At 37.6% G+C, this 21552-nt stretch overlaps 3 protein-coding genes across 4 annotated transcripts; 1 reads left to right on the forward strand and 2 right to left on the reverse strand.

Moving 5' to 3' along the window:
* Positions 1–11618: 11618 nt before the first annotated feature.
* LOC137717925 (uncharacterized) lies at positions 11619–14134 on the reverse strand. Its single transcript, XM_068457430.1, has 3 exons — positions 13852–14134; positions 13192–13260; positions 11619–12056 (listed from the first exon to the last, which is right to left on the reverse strand). Exons 1-3 carry the CDS (start codon positions 14011–14013, stop codon positions 11862–11864), a joined length of 426 nt encoding a protein of 141 aa, XP_068313531.1. The 5' UTR covers positions 14014–14134; the 3' UTR covers positions 11619–11861.
* On the forward strand, positions 14107–16340 carry LOC137717926 (uncharacterized). 2 transcript variants are annotated; one of them, XM_068457431.1, is made up of 3 exons: positions 14107–14225; positions 14575–14662; positions 15969–16340. In XM_068457431.1, exons 2-3 carry the CDS (start codon positions 14613–14615, stop codon positions 16201–16203), a joined length of 285 nt encoding a protein of 94 aa, XP_068313532.1. In that variant the 5' UTR covers positions 14107–14225; positions 14575–14612; the 3' UTR covers positions 16204–16340. The 2 variants fall into 2 exon arrangements, with proteins under 2 accessions (XP_068313532.1, XP_068313533.1); XM_068457432.1 differs by having other exon boundaries at positions 14182–14225; positions 14562–14662.
* Positions 16341–16528: 188 nt separating this feature from the next.
* On the reverse strand, positions 16529–18522 carry LOC137717924 (uncharacterized). The gene is made up of 6 exons (XM_068457429.1): positions 18358–18522; positions 18136–18274; positions 17909–18010; positions 17313–17721; positions 17123–17216; positions 16529–16978 (listed from the first exon to the last, which is right to left on the reverse strand). The coding sequence occupies exons 1-6, from the start codon at positions 18469–18471 to the stop codon at positions 16541–16543; spliced, it is 1296 nt and encodes a 431-aa protein (XP_068313530.1). The 5' UTR covers positions 18472–18522; the 3' UTR covers positions 16529–16540.
* Between the last annotated feature and the right edge of the window lie 3030 nt (positions 18523–21552).

Here is a 21552-nt window from a genome sequence, read left to right on the forward strand (position 1 = left end):
ATTAATCTGGGGCGTTGAGAATCATGGTTTATTGAAAAGCAATTGGAAATCGTTTTATATGCAAGTATAACATGTGTGGAGATGAACCCCTTAGCTAGCTTCCCATTCATTCCATTCATTAAATCCAAATTCGTTTTAAAATCTGTTCGTTTACAAAGTTTTAAGTTTTGTTTACAAATTCGTCAAAATCAAAATCCCCCTTTACTTGGAGTGTCAATTTAGTTAGAAATCAATTTAGTTTGTGTTTTTAAAGTATTTTGAGTCTTTGGGTTTGTCTTAGTGTTTTAAAGTTTAGTTTTGCATTCTTTGAGTCTAGTATAGTGTTTTAAACTTTATTTTACGTTTTTGAGTCAGTTTCCAAGTGATTTTGCAATCCCTCATAATCCCCGGTTAAGAACGATCCCTACTTATATCTATACTACAATTGTCAAAAAGAGGGTTTAATTTGTGTGCATATAATTATCGCATCACTTGGATAACAGATCATATGGAAAGATTCTTGACAATGTAGTTTTCTTCATCTGGTGACGCATGGTTTATTTTCCAAAGCAAGTGGTGTTTCTCGAATGACTAACCTTTTTCGGATTCTCTTTGTGAGGATCCAAAAATCTTTCAATGACATCCGTTCATCGAATATTATGTTATAAGAAATCATTGTAAATCATTTTATTTAAAATTAAATATAAATAGTATCTGACGAAAACTGACCGCAAGATGGATGATGAACATATGTGATTAGAGGATCCTCACAAAGAGGATCCGAAGAGGATTTTCATTCATGTTTCTCACCCACTGTCACGAAGTTTCAAATGTCTCATATTACACCATAAGGTATTGACATTGTATTAATTTGTATATTTGGTTTGATTGATTGGGAAGTTGATGCGGGATTTATACGCACACAAATTAAACCCTCTTTTTGACAATTGTAGTAATGATGTAAGTAGGGATCGTTCTGGACCGGGGATTAGGAGGGATTGTTAATCACTTGGATTCGACTAAAAAAAAAACGTAAAAACACAATATAAAACACTATACTAGAATCAAAGAATGCAAAACTAAACAAACGTAAAATACTAAAACAAATCAAATGATTAAGACTTAACAAAGGATGGGGGGGAATTGAGTTTTTGACGAAATTAACTAAAATGCACAAATTGTAATTAAAGGCAAAACGTAAATATGAATGTGATGAAAATATGGATGATGGAATAGCCAAGGGGTTCTTCTCCACATATGTTACACTTGCATACAAGATTGATTCTCAGTTGGTCTTTCGATAAATTATGAAACTCAACACCCCGGGTTAATTAGGTCCGCTTAAATTAACCGTCAAGTTTTCCTTAAGTTAATGAATTGGATGGGTTTGCGCAACGCAATTCACAACATTCTCCAAAAGTCCTTTACGTGAACAGCACAATAAAGATACAATCAAAGATCATTAAGCATTATGAAAACTATAAGTGTTGACGAGGCATTCGTTACTATGATGAGCATGAAACTCGTGCCAAGAATTCATTTAACGCGATTGTTTATAAGCAACCTCCACTACTTGTGAATATAAGTTCATAACGATTAGGTGAAACTCACTTATATTCTAGCGTCATATTCATGCATGAAAATTAAGCGCGCATTCTCAATAAACATACATAAATAAGTTATCAATCAAACGGTTAAACAAATTGAATCCACAACTTATGAAATTCCAACGAAAGTTAATCAATTCATATTGCAAACATAAACATAGTTTCGAATCACCCCCTAGCTAAAGGGGGTTTAGTTCCTCATAACTTTGAAATCAAAGAAACACCTAAACATTCCAACAACTCAAACTTGAATTGTATGAACGTTTAGGCACTCTTCTCTTCCATTCCTCATACGTACAAAACAAAGAGAATTGAATTTAAACATTGAAATCAAAGAAACACCTAAACATTCCAACAACTCAAACTTGAATTGTATGAACGTTTAGGTCCTCTTCTCTTCCTCATTGTTGTAGCACAAGGTCTAAGGTGAGTTTTTGGGGATTATGGATGATGTAGAATGATAGGTTTTGTGGAATGGTGAAGGAAGTGATGGTGTTTGGATTGGTAGGGAAGGCACGGCACAAGGGAAGTTGTGTGTGTTGTGTGTTGTGTTGTGAATGGAATTGATGAATTGTGGCTGCAATGGATGCTTATTTATAGGTAAATAAGAGGGAACATGACAGCTAGGAGGTGGGTGGAAATGTGACTGCAATGTTAGTGAATGATTAAAGGGATTGCTAGGTTGGAAATGCATGTGGAGTGGCTGGAAATGGGATGGGAAAGCCACGGCAAGGATGTAGTTTATGTGGCTGCATGTTTGGGTTTGTTTAAAGGGTGCATGTGGGTGAATGTTAGGTTGAAATAATGATGGAAAAACAGCTAGGAAAAGAGGGAATGCATGTGGAAGTGTGGCTGCAAAGAGAAGGAGAAAAGCTGGAAAATGGAAATGTGATGCACGGCTAAGTGATTAATGGGATAGAAATGGGAGTGAATGTGGCTTAATGATGAAGGTGGAAAGCTGGAAAGCATGTGGCAAGGTGTGTAGATGATGGAATTGATGGAAAGGCACGGCCAAGGGGAGTGTTGGGTGATGGGTGCATGTGTTGGCTCAATTATATTGTTGGGAAAACATGTGGATTAGGTGGAAAGAGGTGGGTGTGCATGTGAGATGAAATGCATGTGTTTAAATGGTTAAAATGTGTTGATATTTATGGGTATGATAATTGATAAGTGTATGGTTATAATAAGTGATAAGTGAATGATATGATAAGTGATAAGCGAATGATATGTTAAGTGATAAGTGAATGATATGTGGTGATGATGAGTGTATAATTGTATGATAGGTGGTGATGATAATTTGGTCTTCAATTTCGTCCATCTACTTGGCGTTAAGCATATGCAATCCATTTAATGCCCCAAACTACTCCAAAATGCATCCTTTCGACAAACACATCTTATGATCCTGAAAACACACAAAAGAAGCATAAAGGACTAAAATAACTAAAGAAACATAACGTAAATGTACGGGAACAAGCCATTTAAGTCGCATGAATATGCTCCTATCAGAAGTGTTATTAGAACTCCAAAAATCTCATTCTACATGCCTCACAAGTGTATTTTTCTTTCTTAATATAGAAAGTTTAGAATGTAGAATGAGATTTTTGGAGTGCTAATAACAATTCCCGATTGATTATATGATTATTTAAATTGATGACGTGCAAGTCATATTAGTTGACAACAAAATGTGTAAATTGATAAAATCTTAAAACCTTAGGATGCTATGTGAGAAAATTGAAACATCACGGTCCATTTTGGAAATCACTTCAAACTTGAAAGTGTAGAATATTTTTCGTCTTAAATTTTAGTACAACTTTATTCTCTTCTAAAGTTTTTGAGGCCGTTTGATAACTTTTTTTTTTTTTTTAACTGCTCAATGGGAAGAGCATATGGGGGAAAGGAAGGGATGAAAAAGGGTGGTGAGAGGGAGGAGGAGAATGGATGAATGCAAACAAAATTTTGGAAGTGAAAACCACTCATTTTTTTTATTTTTAGTTTTCATTATTTGTCCTTTCTCTTATACATTTCTTCTACATCTCTCCCACTATCGTTACTCTACTCTTTTCTATCCATCATTTTTCATGTTGATGGCTTAAGTTGGTTCAAGAACAAGGTGATATCTAGAGATTGAAGTTAGACAATTCTTCAAAACTAGCTCGACGTGACCGGGTAGAACATCTAGAGCATACGGAAAGCAAGATCCATAGGGGAACACTGGTGTTGTGCCAATTAAAGGCCTTCTAATGCCTAAGTCAATCTAGTATGGACGGCATAGTGTATAAAAGAGCTTTTATGTTTAGAGCATCTCTACCTGTTAGTGGAAGGTAAGGGCAAATGGAGGGCAAGAGTAATGAAATTGCCATTATTATTCACTCTAAACAGTAATTGTCATTATACAAGTCTACCCATTTGGAAGAAGGAAGGGCAAAGGTAAGGGTAAGGATGATTACTATTCACAAGTATATTTTCTATGTTTTTAATGTTTTCTTCGTCTAATTCTCCACATGTTATTATTACAGTAAATTTTTGTTTTATTTTAAATGTTTAATTTGTAAGTTTGTTGAACTTTATAAGTTTTTTTAAGTGTAAACTTTATAAGATTTTTAAATTTTTTAAATAATTTGGATGTATCCTATAACATTGAATTTTTTTTCTATTGTTTATATTCTTGAATTTCCATCCCCACCATGGGATGACAAATTTCAATGTTCAACATGTGATAATTTCAAATGCTCCACATCTAAGATTCTAATGGCTACTTTTTTTTATATTTTTGGTGTATGGAATATTGTTGTAAATTCATCCTCAAGAGCTAGAAGGATCTTCAAAAGACAATCACGTGGTCCCTCACTCACACCCCCCCCCCCCCGGGGGGCCCGGCCGGCGCGTCTGCTAGGCTTCATGCAGGTGCAAGCCCTGGCGTCAATTGGCAGGACAGCCGCAAGAGATCTTGCCTTTAACCCAATCGCCTCCAATTTTTCCCCCGCACGGAGCTTTTTTTTTCGGCCAAGGATAGTTCAAACCAATTTCCCTTGTAATTGGGTTACTATCGGAGATGCTCCTAGAAGTGCATGCTTTGGAGAAACGGCAGTGAGGACTTGATATAATGTCGTTAGATGACCTAATTCATTTAGGAATAATATTCCATAATGATCTCATTTCATCCTTAGCTAATACTTAGGATTTGGTGATAATCTCATCGATCCTTAGCTGATGTTGAGTATCCAACTCATTTAGGATTAGAATTATCTTTAGTCTACTACAAGTTGAATTAGTTCGATTCAAAACTTGAGATAATGGACCACTTAGTACTACGGTCTAGTGCTATTCCTCTTCACTTGTAAATGAGAGGTCTTAGGTTCGATTCTCGTCAGATGCGAGTTTGAACCACATTATTGCTAGTCCATTATGAAGCTAAACTCACCCCTTCTTCTTTAGCGTAGATAATATCGTTTGTTAAAATAAAAATAAATAAATAAAGAACTTGAGATAATGGGTGTAATCCGAAAAAAAAAAAAAAAAAAAAGACTCATAAGTGGTTTTAATAGAGTTGAAGTTAACAAATTTTGAGAAGTCGGTATCGATGTATGCTTAATTGCTCTCATAGCCCCAACTCCTCTTTAGATAGTATCAAATATGGGTCGAGCTAAAATGAGCTTCAACCACACTAAGGCCCAATATCATTATCAATATGGGTAAAGTAAACATATGAATGTTAATTAAAGAATCAAATGAAAACTTGTAAAAACACATGAAACACTTGCCTTTTTGTCTTCATGTGAATTTCATCCTCCTCTTTTTTTTTTCATCAACGTTGGAGAGATAGACAAATGGATGTTGAAGGTGGGAGAATGAGTACTTGATGAACACGTTTCATTGTATGAAAACTCTGGTAGGTGTCCAATTTGGATGTACAAGAAATTAAGAGGTGTATTCAATTGGAATTTTGAGGATTTTAATTCTTCTAATAAATTTATGGGTATACAATTAGTATTTTAAGTGATTCTTAAAAATTCAAAGTATCAAGATTTTAAGATAGTTTATTAAAATCCTTATAAATCTAGGTGTATTCAATTAGTTTTAAAGAAATTTATAACATTCTAGATGTATTTAATTAGGAATTGATTTCGAAGAATTTTAAAAATTTGAGAAATTCGAGCAAAGTAGAGAGATTTCGTAGTGTATTTTAAGCAATCACAAATTTTACCTCTTCTCCTGAGATTTCGAAGGAATTAAATTGAAATTTTATATGGAATCTCTACAAATCAGTTAACCTCCATCAAAATTCATAGATTTATAAATCCATTAAACTCTCTCAAAATTCCAAATGAATACACCCCCTAAGATTTTGTTAAAGAGTAGTAAGTTCTTTGAAGTAAATTAACATATGGGTATAAGTGTCATTTTACTTTTACTTTGAATAAAATTGAAGGGTGCTCAAAGACAAAAGTTTTTTTTTTTTTGGTAAAACGATAGATTTTATTATATTAGATGTTAGATTAACCACTAATCGGGTTTGAACCCACACCGTCATGCAAAAACTCAACACATTTCTACCACTGTTGGGTATAAACATAATTTCCCTTTCTTTCTAACAAAAATTCTCATGTGCCCATGCAAGTTTTGGGCATGGATTGCCCATGAGTCGTATTATATTGTATTGACGATGTGTCTCCATGATAGTATTGATAGTACATATATTGTATGCCATTATATTGTCAATATAGCATGAATACAACGTCAATACAGGTCATGCACAACTCATGCACACAACTCACGTGTGCAGGAGAGAATTCCTCTTCTTTCTAATTTGAAGTGGATTGGAACACACCTGGTCACCCTTGGGTCTCATTGGCCAAGAAATATTCAGTAGGATTGGTGCACTATGACATTTTACATCCTTAGAGACCACAAAAGTGGGTGCAACAAATATAGGGGGCAAAGCTATGTTGTGTGTTTGGGCAAATGGGTCATCAATTGTGAAATCCCGTTCCTGGATTTCACTATTATAATTTATGTATTCATATTCGCTGAATTTTACATTATTTTTGCGCAAATTTAATTGAATTTAGTTAAAGTTTGAAGTTTTGAAATCATTTAAAATCCGTAGACCTTTCGAGGTCACAATTAATGTTTTCAAATAGAGCTCGATCCTAAGACCGCGTAGGCAAATGCCGTTCGTGAATCGAAGCTATAACGAAGAAGTTACGAGCAACGAAAATTAGAGATAAATATTAATTTAGGAATTTCTCTTTAAAAAATTATTATTTTTGTTTGGAAGAAAGACCAATCAAATTGTGGGGAAAGCCCCATTTAATGGGAGGGTGAACTAATCAAAAAGTGGAGAAGGGAGTGAACCAATGAGAGAGGAGAGAAATGAGAGAAAGAAGAGAAGGGAAATGAAAGAGCCAGCGGGTTGGGTCAGAGACTAACCCGCGTGACTCGACTGCTGACCCAACGGTAGCAAGCTTGAATTCAAGCGATTTCCACCCCCAAATCTTACGAGTTTTGGCCCCATTTTGTGGTGCATAGTGCTCAACCTCCAACGGCGATCCACCATTTCTGAAGCATTTTCCTTCGACCACCACCATTTTTAGTATCCTCTTGAGCCCATGAACAAACCCAAACAAGTTTGGGGGTGGCGGAACAGCGAAGAAGACGAATCAACAACCACCCAATTCTAGGGTTTCTGATGATCCACGTCAGATTTCAAGTATTTCCCGGCCGAATTAGACTTCGACCCAGATATGAAAGTTATTTCCCTTATTGTGTTCTACAATCCTATAAAACTTGGTTTCCATTCGCCGGAAATCGCCGCCATGCGGCACGTGGCCCGAGAAACCACATGATCCTTCTAGGCTGAATTTGATACCTCGGTTCCATATTTGACACCCAATTAGTGCAATTTTGTCATTTGAACCTAGTTTCATTAAGGAATACCACTTAACCATTGTAGCAAACGACGATCCGACCGTTGGATCGTCACCAAACTTTAGTATGTTATTGTACATAATATTTAAGAACTTTAGGAACTTACGGATTGGAAATCTTGTGGACGGGTTTTCCTGATTGGATTACTAGGGTTGACTTTGGTCAAGATGTAGCATTATTAGAGACCTAGTGGAGCCTAGCGGGCCTATCTTAGTTAGTGAGTTATCCTAGGTGATGTGCATCTCGATTTACGTGCAAGTGGCATCTTATTATGTTATACATGTTTACTAAACTTTTAGATGATACAAATGAAATGTATGATTGCTAGTTTAGAAATACGAGCCTAGAATCTCATTAGAAGTATTATATATAACTTATACATTGGTATGACAAGATAGTTAGTGGTCATGATAAGTTGATAGTGCAGGTGCTTACATAGTAAATCATAGGGGTTGAGGTAGGGGTAAGTAGGTTATGTCTTGATCTAACTGCACCATGTAGCAGTGGTACATGGATGATCCTGCTTGGTATATCCGTGGTAGAGGACCATACATATTTCAAGGGTGATTATGATTGGTATATCCACAATGGGTGATCACCGCTTGCACGATTAGACTATGCTTATGGTACTGCTTAGTTTATCTGCAATGGGATGATCATGCTTGGTATATCCGCGATAAGTGATCATTACCTAAAGCAATAGGATATAGTCATGCTTGGTATATTCGCGATGAGGGACTGTACATATGCTAAGGGTGATCATGCTTAGTATATCCACGATGGGTGATCACTGCCTACCTAGGGTTATGAGGATTAGTTGTACTTGGTACAATTCAATAGGTAACCATATTTTAGTTGGATTCCGTTAAGTTGTCTGGAATCCCCGCCCTTACTCATTTCCATAAAGTTTAGTTTGAAACCCTAGATTCGAGTGAATGAGAACTACTCACAGTAGACATCGTGTTTATAATTTAGTTACCATGTTATTACTTGGAATCCATATAGGGAGTTATGTAGAATTCCTTTATTAAATTTCGTGAAATGATATGTGATCTTGATGATTGATTAGCGTAGTTAAATGTTAATATTGTGCATCTTTGATTCATAGAATTGATTAATTGACATGATTGTGGAATGGTGTTGGAAAGCATGTGTCATATGTGAATGACAAAATGACAAATCTTGGAAGGCATATGGTTATTATGTAGTGTGGTATTCTATGTTTCTATTAGGAAGTGTATTGCAAAAAGTTTAGAGTTTAACAAAAGGTGAACTACTCATGGCTTGATCCCTATTTAGGGTATGTAGGTAGCCTAACGCACGTCTTAGATGCAGCCATGAAATAAAAGAAAGTGATTGTGTGGTTGAACCATTGATTGTGTTTTGGTTGTCTCGGAGACGAGAATGATAAATAAACAGGGATGTGGTGACGTGACAGGTTGATCTTGGACGTACTTTGGGATCGGGGCGTGACATATATTCCCACATTGAAGTTTTCTCCTCTAAGCAAGTTTGCAATGAAAAACTTGAAGAAAAACTTTGACTATGGATAGATTATCTGAGCAACAAATGCATATATTTACAAAAGAAAGCAGGAACTCAAAAACAAATCTTTGTCCCCCAAAACTCAAGGCTTAGTGAGTGGTGAACCAAGACTGTTTCATAAAAGAAAGAAGAAAGATTGAGCTTTCATACCCTTAAAGTTCATCCTTGTTTTCACAAGATTATCAGCCCTGTGAGGGCCTTCAATCGTTTTCATAGGCTCTATGGATTTGGCTTCCTGAATCCCTAGGTCTTTGCTTCTTCCTTACTTCTTTGCTTCTTGAGGATTTGATGAAAGGATTCTCTAAGCACCAAATGAATGGTGCCTCTAAGGCTCCACAACAAAAAGAGAAGATAGAAGAACTATTGGAAGATTTGATACTAATAAATGTCCCTATAGTGGCCTACTATGGTAGAGAAGAAGATGAGAGAATGTGCCTCCAAGTTTCTTGTCAAAACAAACATAATGAGTTTTGGCTTATAACAGCCCTTCTGTAGTCACTCAAAGTTAAGTGGCATAAGTGTAAATAAGGTCATCCTTTCTAGCATAGTCGACGTTGCTCTTTCTTAGGGCATTTGGCTCATTTGGTCTTAAGTTTTCATACAACTTAAGCCTAATGAGCCTTATGGACCAAAGCCCATTGTGCCTCGAGAATCCAAAACTAATTTAAGGCCAATACAAACTTATTTGTATGATTAATTAAATTTTAATTAATCTTGACTATGCTCAATTAAACTATTTAATTGATCTTATCAATCTCATTTATATTTCTTCATATCCTTACATGGTTTACGATCTAGGTTCGAATTAGCGAGGCAGTGGGCGATGGTAACTCTTAATCTTTTGCGAATTGAAACTTCTTTAAATTGTCCCTGTGATGAAGATTATTGATTGTTAATCTTCAAGGCTTGTCCAAACCATGGATGACACCTAATAGTATGTCATGACTACCCAAGCTAAGTAAAAGTGGTTGGATAACCTATTCAGTTACAACTACAATGCAATACGATCCTTCTCTAAATCAATAGTCTTGATCACATTGTTTGTTTGATAGTTTCTTTCATGTCTACTATCCAATATGATACTTCTCTAAATGATTCTAGTGAATATGATTTGGAACATTTTTCCGAAGTTATATTCATATGCTTTGGCCAAAGAATTTCGAACCATATATTAAAGTATTCTTCTTCCACTATGGAAGGTTAGAGATCCCTTATTGCACACTCACATGTCTTTATGAATAAATCAATGACCCCAACAATGCTAGGAACATTGGCCAAGATAAGGCATGTACTTTATTACACTGTCAAATGATCAAAGGCGTACCCACAAGGCATCAGTGGTGTCTCAAGTCAAATGACTATTTTGCATTATTACAACCAAGGAGTTCTTACATGACATGTATGTCAGAACTCATTCATCGTTGCTTATACTCAACAACCATTGGAGCACCTGCGTGTATGCCTTAGTGTCTAACACTAATGACTTAGTGTCTAACACTAATGACTTTGAGGCCAACCATACTCCCGATTGAGTTGACATAACACATATTAGCCTTAGAGGATTACCAATGCCCAGTTAACAAGAGAAATGTATCGTTGATCTTAATAAGAGAAATGTATCGTTGATCTAATACTTAGATCACTTCTCTCTTAGGTTGATTACAACATTCGTTGGATTTTGTTATTGATTGAATAGATAATACATTAAATAGTGATTAACAATTAACATTGCCCTTCCATTAAATCAAAAAAGATTTTAACAAAAATAAGTATTCCATAAACTATTACATCAAACAAGTGGCCTTAATGTCATACTTCTAACAAAACTTCAACGCGATAAATTGAACGAAAATGCAATAAAATTCTGCTGAATTAAAGAGGTTGGTAAAATTAGTAGGGTGTTTTAACAAGACTAGGAAATTGAACTGAATTTGGGTTTCGCTTTGTTACGGGTTGTTGCTATAGATTTGGGTTTTAAACAAATATAACTCGGCCGAGTCTATAGAATCCCCGATAGTGTACAACCGCGCTGCAAGCACATACGGAGCAGAAAACACCTCTACACTACTCGAACATCTCTCGGACAAGAAACAACAATCTACAGATTTCTAAACAACATTCATCGCGCCAACGATGTCCCTGCTTCAGATCCGTCAACGCAGCTTGCAATCATTTAACAGAAAAAATAGCCAACGCAATGAGACTGTCAATGCTATATTCTACAATAGAGCTCTTTGAGGCAACAGATGGTAACAACAAATGTAAGAACCAATAACTGCTGAAATGATAATATCAAGACAGATTCTTACAAACCTGTCGATTCACAAATAATAGCAAGCAAGTGAGCTGATGACCGCTGTGTTGGAATATATCTTAAAACCGTAGAAACAAAAGCTCTCCGTTTGACGAGTCATCTCAGGAAATAAGCAAGAGAGAGATCTGTTCTATGATTTCTATCCATCAAGGATGCACAGTTGATTGTTACATCTCCCTTTTGCATCAGACTAGTCAACTTTCTTACTCCTATTACATGATTATAAGTTCCTTTTGTTGTGAAAATGAAGCAAAAAAACCAAAGGTTTATTATTTTAATCACGCATACAATTCTTGACATGGCATTTAGCGTCGCCACTCAGAATTAGAGTTTGCATCTTGATATAATATCTTTTACAGTATCAAGAAAAGTACAGGAAAAGACAATATTCTAACACTAAAGCAAACACTGCAGTTTCTAAGACTTTGTATTTTTCAGACTTTTTCCCGTGATTGAATTTACTAACCTTGTTCTCGACAAGACATACATCATTTGGCGTTTTGATTGCTATAAAGTGGTACTTCCTTTTTGTTTAGTGAACCATGGACGACCCTTGCTGCAGCCATGGCAGAATCTGCCCTCTTAACAACTCCCTCAAGCTCTCCAACCTTCTCCGACAACAACATGACATTTGAGTTTGTTGATTGAACTAACTTGTTTGCAGTTTGCAGAGCACTGCATAACTGGAATAAATAAAAGATAAACAGTTCAGAATCTTTACACCATACTATGAGTCACAGAAAAGATACTATTACCCTAAATAAACAAAGGATAATCTACAAGACAAATGAGCATTCATGGAAACGTAAAACAAAAGAATTACGCAGGTGAAGTCCAACTAGTGTTTACAAATGCGTTTGCTCAAGTGAACAACCTTTCGGAAACAGATTAGGATATAGGAGAAACCAATGCCTCAACGTCTACGCACAAAGATGCATATCCCCCCATCTTCCTTTTAAGTTACCTTGGAAGAATTCCAACTTTCAAACTCCTAAAATCATGTGAATGTACATCCCCCCACGTCCGAACCCATAAAATAAAATGTTTACCATGCAAGAACAAGTTTCTAAATGTTACAAAGCATACTAGACACTGCACAAATTATGGAGAACAATTAATAGCGTGGCAAGAAGAAGTGGAACACTAATCATCCTAAAACAGAAGGACTTCCATTGGAATCCCTATCTAAATTAGGACAAATTAGATAATCTTTCGTTCATATATACCTAGTTAATGTCTAATATCACATATACATGCCTTTCCCTCATACTGTAAACCAAATATTGTATCTTAGATTCAATGGGATTCAAGAATCCATTCTTCGAAACATGTACAAGAGTTGATTCCCACTATGAGAGTCAAAATAGGAACAAGAACCCATAGAGTTCCATAAACCTCTTTTAAAACTTCTAATCTAGAAACGAATTGATATCTTGTACTTCCGGTGTATCAATTATCATTTCAATGATCAACTTCTCCCATAATGATATCTATACTACTTAGTATCGTCATGATATCAGCAAATTTCATTATTTTGACAAACCTTGGTAGAATTTGCAAATTGATAAAACCCGGCGGGCAGATTTTGCGTCTCCAAGGAAAACCACTCAGATCCCCTATGAGAAAAATTCCCAATTCTCCCTTTGGGGCTTCGACTCTCACATAAAGTTCTTATTTCAGCAATTCAAATGTAGGAGACGGCTTTTTACTAATAAATTGATATTCAAAATCATTCCATTCCGGATTCCTTTCTCTATCAAAGTATCGCAGAATCTATAGATATGTCATTCAAACATTCTTATAAAGATCATCCATCACCTTCAAAGTAAGAGCCGCCCATGAGTGGTCGGTACCGCCAAGCGCCTCATTCAACTGCTCATAGTTCTCCTAGAACAAAGATAGAATATGGAGTAAGGAACACTCAGAAACAACAACAACAAGGGAAATGCAAAACTACTTTTCAAGACGCAGAAAACTCAGCTCTTTCAGAGCAGCAGAAGTTTAGCAAAATGTACCAAGTTAGCCCATGATCTCAAAAGTCTAAAGGCCTGTTTGGGACTATGTTTGGGAGAAAGACTTAAAATTGCTTATGGGTCATAGAAGTACTTTTATTAACAAAAATTTTGACCGTGTTTCTAGTAAAAGCACTTCTAGCAAACGCATTTATGAATTCTCAAATGTGTTTCTAATGAAAACACTTCATTTTTTTTAATAAAAACTTAAACATATTTCCAATAAGAACAATTCTAGCAAATACGTTTATGAATTCTCAGACGTGTTTCTAATAAAAGCACTTTGATTTTTTTCAAAACAATCTCAAACGGGCACTAAATTTCACATATAAGTTCTACACTTTCACGATCCATCTTCCTATAAAAAAGAATACTACAACTGAAAAATCCACCTAACCACCAACCTGATTTTGCAATTCACAAAAAGCGAATAAAAAAAGCAAATGAGACTGTAAAACATGGAAACCTGAAACAACTTGGTGAGGTCCAAGCTCTGAGCGGAGCTGGAAACAGACGAAGACGACGGCGAGGGCTCATGTTGTTGCGGTGGTGGCGAAGCATCTGACTCCCCCACGTCGCTCAGCAGATCGCCAATGCACAGAAGAGGACCTCCTACACCTCTCATCATCTCTCTCCTCTTCCCCTGTAAGAGACTGAAACTCCATTATATTAGGCGGGCCGGTCTTTGGGCTTTTTTAGTTTGAGAATAAACCCGACCCGGAACGATTCGGCCCATGAAACCAAGGACCCGAATCGGGCTCAGGGGCACAAAATCAAAGTTTCACTCTTTGAGGACTGTGATGAAAGCTTCTTCATCTTCCCGGCTCCGTGTCTGATCAGGTGAGCTCCATTTGCTTGCATTTCAATGGGTATTTTTGGAATATTCAAAATTGAATTGCTTTTTGTTCAGAGTTAGGGTATTGCTTTTGATTTGGGGTTTTACAGTTTCTCTAGGGTTTTGGTGATTAACGATATCCGGCGTTATCATTTCTTTCATAACTCTAAAATTTAGTGAAATCGGGAAGAGAAAGTTTAGTTTTGAACTGACTAAAGTGCGAGCGGATGTGGGTTAGGCCGGTTGGTCAGGGCAGTGTGCCCGCCATTGTATTTTAAGTTTGAATTTCCGTGTCCATGTAGATTAGAGTAGTTTAAAACCTCGCTTTGTCGAAATGACAGAAGAGTGAAACAGGATTGAAGTGGATTGCTTGCAGCTGAAACCAGAGAGGAATGGGAAGCCAAGAGACTGTGAAGCAGCTTGAGGATTGCTCAGTTGCCAAGTCAGTTTAATCTTTCTTCTTTCCTGTGATTTTATTTAACATTATTGTTTCTGCTTTGTGCTTGGATCTATACTTTTTCGATGTTTGCGGATCGCTACTGATGTTGCGGAAGTAATGTTGGGGGATAATTTCGTGTTCAATTGTCTTTGAAGTTTCAGTTTTTTGGCCCATTTAGAACAACACTGACTGCAGATTGTTTTCAAATATCCGTAATAAGACATCAGGAAATTAGGAATTCATACATCAGGAAATTAGGAATTCATTGGAAGCTTATGGAATTGGTGAAATGAGCTAAGATTTAAATGCATTCTACCTTTTTGATCATGCTTTCTTGGTTTTTTAAACTTCGTTTACGAACATTCTGCCATTTCTTCGGCTGCAGCAGACCCAAAAAGAAAACCATTTCTTCAGCTCTGGAGGGTGCCACTTGTTTGCTAGTGAAATTTACTTCAAATACTGGATCATGACACAATTCATGATTAACATATCGAAAGCTTATCTTTGACAGTATTGTGAATACTTATGTTTATCGGTTTATGGTACCATCAACCGGTGTTATTCCGTTGGACGGTTTTGTTTGTTACTTCACCAGAGTTTTTATTATTTTGACAGGAAAAAGCTTATTTTGGTTACTCAGAGACTCTTAAGCTGTGCATATCTTAGGACAGTTTGATCGATATAATCTCATACCTATTGGTGTTCACCTGTCAAAAAGAACAACAAACAATTTGTTATTGAAAATTAGGTTAACAAATCTCCGCAGAGCAAGGAGATCACCAATTTTCTTTTAAACTGCTTGGTTTTGTTATAAACCAGGATATTTATGCTCTTCTACAATTGACAGTAACAACTTCTTTCTAGCATCGAGGATTTAGACCTATCTAGTGAGAGTTGTAGAGGTGTTCGGAACATGTTTCACAATGACCCATGCTGTTTTCTTCCGTTCTACTTTTTTATGGTTTGCAATCTGCAGAGATTTGCTTTTCTTTTTCATTGTATTGCTTGTTTTATTGATCCATGCTGTTTCTTGGAGGAGAAAAGTGATTTTCTTTCCTTTATTACCCCTCTCCGATAAAAATGAACATTCGTAAATAAGATATCAAGATACGTTTGTTATTACATTCTGAATGTCATCTGGCTGAACCAGCAATTCATCGCTCAGCTTCATTATACAATGTCAAAATCATTATATAGGCGTATTTCTCTTTGTCATCGTAGATACTGTCTTTCCCGCATTAGCTTTACCCTGTTTTATTTGCTACCTTAAGGGACAGTTGAGTAATACCGTGTACCTGATTATCTGCAGTGCAATGGGCACTTGGGTATTCTCAGTGGCAGGGGCTCTACTAGCAATTCCGGTGGGGATAAAAAGGAAATCTCTAGCTCCGCTTGTGTTCTTCGGCACAACAGGTACCATGCTCGATATTATTATGGGGATCACTCAATGTGAAAGAGAACATGCAGAACGCCAAGCGAAGCTATTAGAAGCGCAAACTTGTGCAACTGATGCTTCTTTTGCTGAGACTGGGGCAGAGTCATAGTTTTAACTCGTAACCATATGGACAGTACACTCGTCTTTCGCCGCTGTCAGTTTTCTCTTCAAGTTGCTTTACTGTTTGTTTGAATTCTGCCTCCCCTTTTTCATGGGTTAATAATCACGCGAAAGTTGTTAATGATATGACGTCATGTCTAATCTCCATCGCATGGTGGCGATTCCATGAGTTAATCATTCGAAATTGCTCTGTTTTTATCTATCTTGGGAAATACCTGAACGAAAAATCACTTTAAAGGTGTATAGCAGCAAATGTTGTGCTTCATACGATGCATAATTACGAAAAGAAACTCTTAGGTTTTCTGGAGAAACAGTAAGAGTGAAGATTATTTGGTTTCGAAGCATGGCAACTGTACAGAAACCATTTCAAACCTCCCATTTTCCTTGTCTAAACCGGCATTTACATCGACTGCAAATTTCAAAGGGCTGTTCTTTCCTTTCTGCAGCATTGTTTTCAGAAGAATCAACCAAATCCTGTAAAAGTGCATAGTTTCCGGAAAACAATGTTTTCCCTTTGATTCCGAGCTCTTCTTGTCTCCATCTGCTGAACAAGAAACCAGAACACCTCCCTCAGCCGCTTTAGGTTGCCAGGCCGCTTCTGCATTTAGACTAGAATGTGTTGGGACATCTTTTGAATCAACTTGTCCGGCTTGCTTTTCCCCCCACGAATAGACTCTTTCAGCCTTGATGTTCCCGAACAAGAGCTCTGCGGCCTTGTTTCTGACCAGGAGCGGTGCATAATCCGATTCATCCCACACATATAGCTGCAGTAAAGAGAACAGCCGTGTTTAACATGTATTTAACAAACAAGAACTCAGAAAGCAATCAGATTGGAACAAATCATGGGGAATAGTAGGCGTAAACTGAATTCGGGACAACACGTGATCAGTGGGAAAACAAACCCCTACCATGAAGGGCCTGTATATGGAGCTTATGACATGAAGGCGGTTCGAGCTTTCTGAACAATAAAGTGCTACTGCATTCTGCTTAAACATGTTCTCGCTGCAACAAAAGGCACCAAAACATTCGCCATCAACCCGTAATCATCTCTATTTCGCAATGGAACAAAGCGTATTGTAATCTGATTTCAATTCGTACCTGTCGAGCTCCAGAGGAGAACCACAAAGCTGGCAGCCTGTGCAAATGAGATCTCTCGCCAAACCACCATCACCTGCTTTATACAGTCTCCGACTAACAAACATGTCCTCCTTGTCGAAGGACTTGCATTGAACATGAGATGTCGAGTTGAAGGGCAGAAAAATTTCAGCAACAGACGCGTAAAAGAGCGCCTTGCAAGAACTGGTTAGAGTCGATAACTGCAAAAGTGAAAAGCAGTCCTCGGGTTGTTTCCTCTCCTCCGGAGGCTTCCAGTTTCGCGAGAGTCTTCCCTCCTGCAGTTGACATCCATGGAGCTGAGTGTTCCTCTTCTTCACCCATTCCACTACCCTTTTAAGCTTTTCCTTTGTTGCTACCCCATCTCTACACTCCTCTATCAAGTCATTGACCCCTGAATGTAAAAGCAGTCTTAGAATGTAGTCTCGAAAATTTACGACCACGTATTATCTTTTATCATGTCTGATATGTTACGTGGTCTTACTATCAATCAAAATCATTCTTTGATTGAATGCAAGATCCGATTGACAGTGTGACAACTGTTTCTAAAAGTAACGCTTGCTACAAAATTACTATCATACCCTTTGTAATGATGGATTCATAAGGGTGGAGTAGACATTTTAGGGATGAATACTGGTGGGTTCTGGCCTCAACAACATCACCATATTTCGTTATCTTCACATCTGTTGAATCAAATTAACCATAAAATAAAATAAAAAAAGAAAAAAAAAAAAAACTGATTAACAAAATTAAACTGGATTATTAATCACTAATAATAATAATTAGTAAGTGTTGGAGCTTCGCTCACTTTGAAACAAAACGACGTCGCCGGCTACGGCCATGGATCCGATTGGCTTCTGCCAAATGGATACGGAGAAGAAGGGCCTCGTCTCATCGCCAACTTGGATGTCAGTTCGGATCACCTCTCCGCCTTTCGCTAATTTATACTTTTGGAAAAACAAAAATTTTAATTTTTAAAAATAAATAACAATGAAAAAAAAGAAGAAAGAAAATAGCAGAGATACGACACCTGAAGGGGAGTCGTTCGGTGGACGTAGACGACGAGCTGAACGTAATCGCCGACGTGAAGCGCCGCCTTGGACAAGTCGATGAGCGGTCCGTACCATCCGATTACTGACGCCATCTTCTCTCTTTGGTAGATTTTGCCGCTAAAACTTTCTTCCCCCTTGTTTGGCTGCGCAATCGGCCAACTTAAGTACTTAAAAAGCACTTCGAACAAACAAAAAAAAAAAAAAGAGAGGTAAATCTCAATTTACTACCTCAACTTTCGTAATTTTCAACATTTGATATGTCGTATTCCGTCTCAGGCTCCGCCACGTTCTGAACTCGACTCTGCCGTAGCACTATATTGTCCGCTTTAAGTCCCGACCATGCCTTCACAGTTTTGTTTCTGGGAACTCATATGAGAACTTCCCAGTGGGTCACCCATTTTGGGATTGCTCTAGCGCAAACTCACTTAACTTTGGAGTTCCGATGAACTCCGAAGCCAGTGAGCTCCCAAAATGCCTCGTGCTATATGAAGGTGGGTATGTACATATAAGACATAGAGGATCCTCTTCACTGGGCGATGTGGAATCTAACAATCCACCCCCCTTAGGGGCCCGACGTCCTCGTTGGCACTCTTCCAGCCAGGGATTGGCTCTGATAGCAAATTGTCACATCCCGATCCGGGCTCCACCACATCCCGAGCTCGACTTCACTGTAGCACTATATTGTCCGCTTTGGGCCCCAACCACGCCTTCACGATTTTGTTTCTGGGAACTCACACGAAAACTTCTTAGTGGGTCACCCATCCTAGGATTGCTCTCGCGCAAACTCGCTTAACTTTGGAGTTTCGATGAACTCCGAAGCTAGTGAGCTCTCAAAAGGTTTCGTGCTATATCCAGCTGGACATGTACATATAAGGCATAGAGGATCATCTCCCATGAGTGATGTGAGATCTAACAATAACTGACACACCCCGACCCGAAAAGTCCACTTGGACTCCGAAATTGAGTTGTGTCAGTTTGTTATCAGAGCATAAGTTTGGGCAATATTACGTTCATCACACGCGTGATGTAAGCATTCATGGTTCTTGAACCTAAGTGTCGAATCTTGCCACCTCGTTGAGCATGAAAAACGTGTTAACTTTCCCTAAGTTTTGGGTACTTTAGACGATTTATCGTCATTTTAGAAATTCATTTTGGCAATCGCCCCTAAACTTTAAACGATGAGCTCCCCTACCAAGGAACTTCCGTTTTGGGAAATGAGTTGCTAGCCCCACAGCCAAGCTAATGTATCAAGGGTTGAGTATCACCAAGGATTTACCGATCAATCCTATCGCTTTTTTCCACCGTTTCTACCTACCCTTCGAGTTAGGAAACCATAAATGGTTTTGTTTCTTTGGTAGCACTTCTTAGTTTACCCTATCTTATAATCCTTACGAAGGTTATTTTGTCAAGATTCTAGAAATGCCTGAAGTGACAACCTGGTGCTAAAATGGTAGCACTTAACAGAAGATTGTGGACAATCACTTTTGGTCCATGTTAACACTAATATCTTCAAATGTAATGGTGTCCATGTTGGATCTTCAGGAAGAAGATCGACTCTTGATAAAGTCTTTTTCAAAGTAGATCTTTAGCAAGGTCTTTTTCCAGCCCTGGAACTTTCTAACCAAACGCCAATTCCCAGACTTTCCTTTCAATGTTGTACTCGTCATTTGGGTGAGTATAAGCTTGCGAGTATGAGTTGTCATATCCTGGGAGTAGTAGAACTCCCAAAAGCAGTTACCAAATCCTCCTTGAATCAATGAACTACTTCACTTGACTAGTTCCTTCCCAATCATTCAAAGCTTACTACTTGAATAGGCTCTAACCTATAATCAGCCTACGGTGGTGCTACTAATTGACAATGATGTCTGATATCCAGAGACCGTTAACCAGTATTCGGTGGTATGATTTCTGATACTGGATGCAAGTACTAGTATCTGGGAGTGATACCTTTAACCCAGAATGCCATTTCACAATTTCAGATAGCGAATAATATTAAAATATCCTAAGCGCGTTAATTAGTGACGCAATTGATAAACTGATCAACAATGGCTACTTGAGCCGAATAGATAAGGATCATGGAAGCTTAGGAACAAGCTTTGTATTAGGACAGTAAACTCATGGTTATTTTTACCTTATCACCTACCTAGGTAAACGAAACCTCTTCAACTAGCCACCTCTTGATCACTTCCACAGGTAGGCAGTAGAATCGACATAGGGATAATATCTCACTGTTAAAGTGATTTAAGTGTCGAGGAAACTGTGAAGACCTTTTAGTTCATGTTGCAGAGTCGGTTAGTAGTATTGTACGTTTCGAGGACGTATACTTTTGGCGTCATATTCCAGATATCACCAAATTGTGAAGTGAGGTACATCATCGACCAACTTCCTAGTATTACACCAATTTTCCTTGCTTCATATTGAACATTTCTGACGTCATTGAGAAACTCAGTTACAAAGTTTACCAATCAGGAATTTACCCAACTAGGGACTAAACACTTTATCTTGGGAACCTCAAATCTATCCATAAAGAGAAAGGCTGAACCTTAAAGTCGTACCTAGACTTCAACAACTCAGTCGGTTGACGACTAAAACCGTTAGTCCTACTTCGAGTTGTTCTCTCCGATTAATTTTTGGAAACCGAGAGTTCTTTCATAGCCTGATGAAATTCGGAGTAGTCTTACCAACGACTCTCTCCCCAAATTCAGCCTTATACCGTTCTCTCGAGTAATCATTGTTAAGTTGGTATTTTCTTGGAAGATGTGACCTTAGTAAACGATATTTTTATCTTTTTCCAAAAAAGGTTTAGCGGAAAAAAGCTAAATTTCTCGCAAAGTACTACAAAGCAAAGATATCTTTGATCTTGTCGATTTATCGAAAAATTGTTGACGAACTTTCCGCTACAGTGTTTTCCTTACTTATTGTAAACATGAATTTTCCTGAAACAAGAACACATGTACAAAATATATTTTTTATTGATTTTAGGGTTACAATCTTTTTTACAATTTGATCCTCTGATTCTATCTTCGTAAATGTAGATTTGTCGATGGGCTATTGATCGAAAGGGCCGTTGGGGCTTGATCTAGGGATGAACAGTTATGTGGATTTGTTGATGTTGTTGATCCAAAGGGCCGTTGGGGCTTGATCTTAGGATGAACAGTTGTGTGGATTTGTTG

Source organism: Pyrus communis, chromosome 15, assembly GCF_963583255.1.
Source record: "Pyrus communis chromosome 15, drPyrComm1.1, whole genome shotgun sequence".
In the NCBI taxonomy this organism is placed as follows: domain Eukaryota; kingdom Viridiplantae; phylum Streptophyta; class Magnoliopsida; order Rosales; family Rosaceae; genus Pyrus; species Pyrus communis.

What these genes read in the sequence shown, in the direction of transcription:
- LOC137717925 (XM_068457430.1), bottom strand. Translation starts at nt 14,013, where the DNA reads ATGATGAGAGGTGTAGGAGGTCCTCTTCTGTGCATTGGCGATCTGCTG. An exon ending in ACCTCACCAAGTTGTTTCAG is followed by an intron (nt 13,261 to 13,851) that starts GTTTCCATGTTT and finishes TCTTTGTTCTAG; the next exon opens with GAGAACTATGAGCAGTTGAA. An exon ending in GGGCGGCTCTTACTTTGAAG is followed by an intron (nt 12,057 to 13,191) that starts GTGATGGATGAT and finishes TATTTATTCCAG; the next exon opens with TTATGCAGTGCTCTGCAAAC.
- LOC137717926 (XM_068457431.1), top strand. Translation starts at nt 14,613, where the DNA reads ATGGGAAGCCAAGAGACTGTGAAGCAGCTTGAGGATTGCTCAGTTGCC. An exon ending in GAGGATTGCTCAGTTGCCAA is followed by an intron (nt 14,663 to 15,968) that starts GTCAGTTTAATC and finishes GATTATCTGCAG; the next exon opens with TGCAATGGGCACTTGGGTAT.
- LOC137717924 (XM_068457429.1), bottom strand. Translation starts at nt 18,471, where the DNA reads ATGGCGTCAGTAATCGGATGGTACGGACCGCTCATCGACTTGTCCAAG. An exon ending in CGACGTCGTTTTGTTTCAAA is followed by an intron (nt 18,011 to 18,135) that starts GTGAGCGAAGCT and finishes TTGATTCAACAG; the next exon opens with ATGTGAAGATAACGAAATAT. An exon ending in CCATATACAGGCCCTTCATG is followed by an intron (nt 16,979 to 17,122) that starts GTAGGGGTTTGT and finishes TCTTTACTGCAG; the next exon opens with CTATATGTGTGGGATGAATC.